A 5,958-nucleotide genomic window follows, 5' to 3' on the forward strand; every position below is an offset into this window, starting at 1 on the left:
TACACGTAGGTCTATACTGCCTATACATGCATATTCATATGCAAGTTTTCCATAATAACATTGCGCCGTCAGGATTGCTTCTTTACGCTATACTTGTAGGCTACTTATGATACGGTCATATTTTCGTGTGGTATATAGCTGTAACTATGACTATAAACTATGACTATGACTAAACTATAACTATGACTATAAATGACTATCCTCCTTATCTGGAATATGTATTCTCATGCGCAGTTGCGAGAGAAAGGTTAACACGTGGGCGGCGTCAGGACATCAGATTGGAGACGAAAGGGGATTTCCAACAACCTAGTTAATCATGCCAAAGGCAGTAACGCGTATCTGTAGATACAGAAAGTAGGTCATGTCAACAGACATTTGCTAAGGACAACTGTTCGCATATACACTATATAGAACGAAGGGGGTATATATAATTTTTTTTTCACTTACTTCCTTAAACCACGCATTTAAACAAATGTTTATGATGACAACTTTTTGTTTCCGGTTTGACACCATTATACTTTTTTTTTGGAAAAAAGCCCGTTTTTTGTGTGAATAATATATTATAACGTGCTGTGAGTGGAACATATACCGTATATGGTATGCAGAGCTTGACCAGGGCGCTTCTGGTAATCACGTGACAAGGGGAATCCCCTGATAAACTGCCAGTTCTAGCTAATAAATGGTGTCATGTCTAAGCTTCTGTCATGTTCTTGGAAACTCTTCGCCGGAGAAGATTGGCTGTGCGTCTGTCGACCAGAAAGATTTACATACACAGGCGAAAGAAAGAGGTATACCAAGTGAGCGAAAGTTCCACGCTCCACTGTAGAGGTACTCAACTGAAACCAGTATACTAACCTTATCATAGGTAGGCATATTTCAGTTTCGAGATTTTAAAATCAATGTTCAGTTTAAAGAGAAAATGTTGTTTCATTGTAGTACAACTAACTTAGTCTGCAAGACAACCGGGGTCAACTCCCTGTAGTCATTTAACGGAGCCATTTAACGGAGCCATTTAACGGAGCCATTTAACGATGACTATGAAGGCTCATATTCTTTGGACGTATTAAAGACAAGGTTATCAACACAAGTATTCAGATAACATAATAGTCCTTTGACAGGCGTATAATTTTGTGAAATATGAAAAATGCTTATTAATAATGTAGCTTTACTGTGTATCCACTGAAGAGACTATATAGGAAAGTGAGTATATAAGCACACATACAGCCGCGCATACCTGTATGATTTGGCCAGGTGCCAGCCTGGTCCGTGTACAGTCACCCCCAACTAGGATATTATCTGATCGTTTCTTTGAAACGCCTACTTACATTATACTAAATCTTCCCTAGGCCTTGTTTGCCTGTGTGTGACACAGACACCATATGAAAGATGATTACCGTCAGGTGATTTCGTTGACAGTATCGGTTTAGGCCAGGATAACGTAGGTATACTTGCTTTTTTTGGCCAGCATACATTCTCTAGTTTAAAATAATGCGCTAGCTATATAACGACAATACTAATTCGGTATACTAGGAGGCCTCCATGAGACCACCCAAGTGGTCGCTGTGAGTTCAAGTCCAGCTCATGCTGGCTTCCTCTCCCGTTGTACGTGAGAAGGTCTGCCAACAACCTGTGGATGGTCGTCGGTTTCAAGCCCTGTTTTCTCCCACCATAATGCTGGCCGCCGTTTTATAAGTGAAATATTCTTGAGTACGGCGTAAAACACCAATCAAATAAATAACTAGCATATTTTCTGTTTCAGACGCTATATATGAGTATATGAGATGTCCCTTGACAGCCTAGTTATTGACAGCAGTATGGCGTACAGTGATCAAGACAATCAGAACTTCTGTATAGACGTGAACTTCCTCCCTGCCATCGTAAAAGCGGAAGTGAAGCAGAGGATTAACAGAAGGCGAACTGCAGAAAATAGAGAGGAACTTATAGTGGATTTGACCCCTAGAACGGAAGAGGTAAGCATCGCTACATTGGCACCAGTCTCTAATGTCATGGTGCATCTTAAAGGGAAAGAAAGTTAAAGAAAGTCACCTAAAGTTCATTATATACGGGTTGAAATTTGAAGACTCGACATCGATTTCTTCTGCGACCTTGCCGTGCTTGTGCACCATATACTTGGCAGGTTTCTTGGTGATATCTTTGCGTGTGTTATGGGCGTTATCTCCCATTCCACGTGCCTTTTCCTAAACTTTCCTAAAACTAGTAGACTATTAAACATTTCTTGACGATGTACCATGAAAAAAAAATCCCGGATGGAATACTGGCATTGGTACAATTGTCGTAAGTCGATACACAGGGCGCGGGGTAGGTAAAAAGCGAGATCTGAAAAAAATATCATCGTTAATATAACATGGGGCCTCGCTGATCTCCGGCTTGCTCCGACTATCAGGCCCTTGACCAATGCATGAGGTGGCATGTTCGAATCCAGCTCTTGTCTTTCCGTCAGGAGGTTTGTCAGACACCTGGCGAAGGTCTGACTTTTCCTCTGGGCACTCCTCTTTCCTCCACCTACAAAGCTAACCGTCGTAACATATAAATGAAAAATTTTCGAGCACGGTGTTACAAACCAATCAAACAAATAAATAAATAAACAAATAAATAAATAAGAAAAGCACTGTGTTACATACTATGTACAGGAATTTAAAACCCCATACTAAAATTAATATGGCTGAAATAAAAGTCACATATATACGTATAACGTCAATATTTCAAATCAAAGTGTATTTGAAATGAAATGAGTTATACAGGTATAACATTTGTAGAATGTTTACTTTATATCCTTCCCTCTACCGACCTCTGACTCTTTTTGCCCATAGCTGGTATGCAAGACAAACTTTATTTCGTGCCTTCTTGGAATTCTTATATAGAAATGAATGTGGACGGTGCAATTGTAAAAGTAAATGTTACTGATAACGGACTTGAAACGAGCCTTGGTCCGTTGACTCATAGATGCTATGACTGAATAGGTGTTATATTAACCAAGTTTTCTATCACGGTCCCGTTTGAGGGCATGTTACTTTTGCGTGTTCTATATATAATATCTTAACGTAAATGCGAAAATGCCACGGGACTTTCTAGTCTATCATATTTCACTGTGAGTATACTTTAAATTGAATGCGTGGAGCACGTCCACTGCACTGACTACAATATCTTTGAGTGCTGAAGAAAATCACCATGCAAGATTTTATGTCACGTGCTCATCAACAGGCTGTGTACAATATTTAACTTATATGATACTGAAGTAATGGATTGCAATTTGTTTGGTGCGTGAACAAATACAGAGGAAAGTACAGCGATAAATGTTTGGATGCAGATAATATTCCGAACAAATAGATCTTATAGCGTCTCACTTCTCATTCGAAAAGGGAAGCAAGGTGTTAAAGTATTCGTGAATTCATCATTTCTGGAGTGCTAAATTTTCTAACATGGTATGCATTTATCGCCACAATTAAAAGTTTAAATTGTCATCCAGGAGAGCGAACTGAAAAAGTGATCCTTGTGAATGTGGAATGAGTTATATATGATATATGTCAGGTGGTTTGTCGTGTACAATTCGCAATGTTTTACTAACTCTGGCTAATCAACTGTATGTGTCTTCCTCTCCGACCGTATGTGGGTAGGCCTGTCTGCAGTTTGCGGGTGGTCGTGGGTTTTCCCCCGAGCTCTACTCAGTTTCCTCCCACCATAATACTGGCCACCGTCGTATAAGTAAAACATTCTTCGGTACTGCGTAAAACATCAATCAATTAAATAAATAAATCAATTACATAAGTAAAAAAAATAATAATAAGGAAATACACGAGGGAAAAATTTTTGGTCATATAACGAATGTTTAACGGTACATCTTGTGTATCAAGCTGTGACAATGTTGTTTGTGTTTTGTCCAGGCTCCTTCCGCCGAAGATCTGGCCATGCAGGCGGACAGGCGCAATCGCAACAACGCCGCCGCCCGGAAGTATCGACAGAAACTCCGCCAGCGACATAGCAAAATCCAGAAGGTGGGAGGGTGGTGTATAAGCTCCTCAACCCTGATTTTTCTGACTATCGTTGAATAAGCTGTAAACTCAATTATACATATTTATTTATTCATTTGATTGGTGTTTTACGCCGTACTCAAGAATATTTTACTTATACGACGGCGGCCAGCAGTATGGTGGGTGGAAACCGGGCAGAGCTCGGGGTAAACCCACGACCATCCGCAGGTTGCTGCCAGACCCCATTATACATATACCATTGTTATAACTGACATAGCAGCTAAAGGTAACTGTAAGGAAATCTTTCACAAATTAAAACTTTTGTGAGATTGAGATGTAGTCCTGGCTCAATTTGTAGTACAGTTTAGTTGTTGCTGTGGTATATGTATAAATGTACACATATTTTCGTTGTGGAATACTTGACAGTAGGTGGCTCAGTTATCTAGGTCAGTAGCCCATATTCCTGGAAATCCAGTATTCATTTCCGCCGTCACATGAGTGAAAAATCTTCAGCGTGGCGTTAAACATCAATCAATCAATCAAACAAATCAGTCAATCAATTTGTTATCCGTATCTGATGACAGGATTACAACAAGCTGAAAGAAGAACGACGAGGTCTGGAGAAAGAGATCGAAGTGTTGCGCCGCGATAACCTGTTCTTATTGAGTATCTGGAAAAAACATGCGAAATCCTGTCAACTTCAGGCTCTTCGACAAATGGGTACACTGGGATCCACAATCGGACAGTATGAAACCACTGACAGTAGACCTACATTCAATAAAACAACCGTTCATAAGGTTAACAAGCCTGAGTTTGGGGCTAACATCGGTTGTCAAGGGGTGCATTCAGAAATAAACTGGGGGTGTGAAAGGATGGACGGGGCCAGGGCTTCCCAACACGCTGCACGCCACGCTTCTCTGTCATCGACAGGCATGTCACCTACGCCGTCTCCGCTGGAAACGCCCCCATCGTTCGCTTTCACATATACTCCGGAATACACAATTTTGTAATGTGTAATGGTTACAAACATCTGGTTAGTGCTTGTATCAAGACAGTTTTATGATATAACCCATGATATTATTCCCTATATGAATGTACCAAATTTGTTTGGAAATTGTGCTGTTCCACAACATTCCATATATATATATATATATATATATATATATATATATATATACATATATATATATATATATATATATATATATATATATATATATATATATATATATATATATATATATATATATGTATATATATATGTATGTATGTATATATATATATATATATATATATATATATATATATATATATATATATATATATATATATATATATATATATATATATATAGAATTGAATTATACCTTTCCATACGGGATTTATTTTATTGAATTGCACCATTACCTCAGGTCACTGATATATACGGTAATATTTTAAAGTATACAACTCATTATGCAAAATATTTAGTTCTTGCCGGTGGTTTTCTTTCGCATTATTTACGTGATATAAAGGAGATAAAATATATGTTAGGCTCATATCTAACTTTCAAATGTATTTGTTTATTCAGGTGCGAGAATTTTTTATGTACTTATGAATTTTTGTTACTGGTCAAATCAAAATTTTGGAAATTTTTGTGCCTAACTGTGGTGACTGGCATGACTCACGACCGCTATCTACGAACGAAGTTATGTTGTTACATGGATACGGCATTGTATTTTGTGTTATCGACTGAAGTATCTTAATTATACAAAGCGTGACTCTATGACTCTCAAGAAATGTGCAAATCTTACTTGCCATTTTATTTCAACTGGAATTTTTTGTGTATTAGTATATGTAATTCGGAACAACATTGTTGTACACTTTTCTTAAGTAGACAGCAAACGACATTTTGTCTAAAAAGTTATCGTAATTGTAAGCTGTTGTACATTATTTACGATATGGAAATCTGTTTTGTCAGCTCATAAAT

At 38.0% G+C, this 5,958-nt stretch overlaps 1 protein-coding gene across 1 annotated transcript; it reads left to right on the forward strand.

Moving 5' to 3' along the window:
• Window positions 1-760: 760 nt before the first annotated feature.
• On the forward strand, window positions 761-4,999 carry LOC135467028 (uncharacterized). The gene is made up of 4 exons (XM_064744783.1): window positions 761-865; window positions 1,760-1,970; window positions 3,903-4,013; window positions 4,574-4,999. Exons 2-4 carry the CDS (start codon window positions 1,782-1,784, stop codon window positions 4,997-4,999), a joined length of 726 nt encoding a protein of 241 aa, XP_064600853.1. The 5' UTR covers window positions 761-865; window positions 1,760-1,781.
• The last annotated feature ends 959 nt before the right edge of the window (window positions 5,000-5,958 follow it).

The sequence above is a fragment of the Liolophura sinensis genome, chromosome 6, assembly GCF_032854445.1.
Source record: "Liolophura sinensis isolate JHLJ2023 chromosome 6, CUHK_Ljap_v2, whole genome shotgun sequence".
Taxonomy (NCBI): domain Eukaryota; kingdom Metazoa; phylum Mollusca; class Polyplacophora; order Chitonida; family Chitonidae; genus Liolophura; species Liolophura sinensis.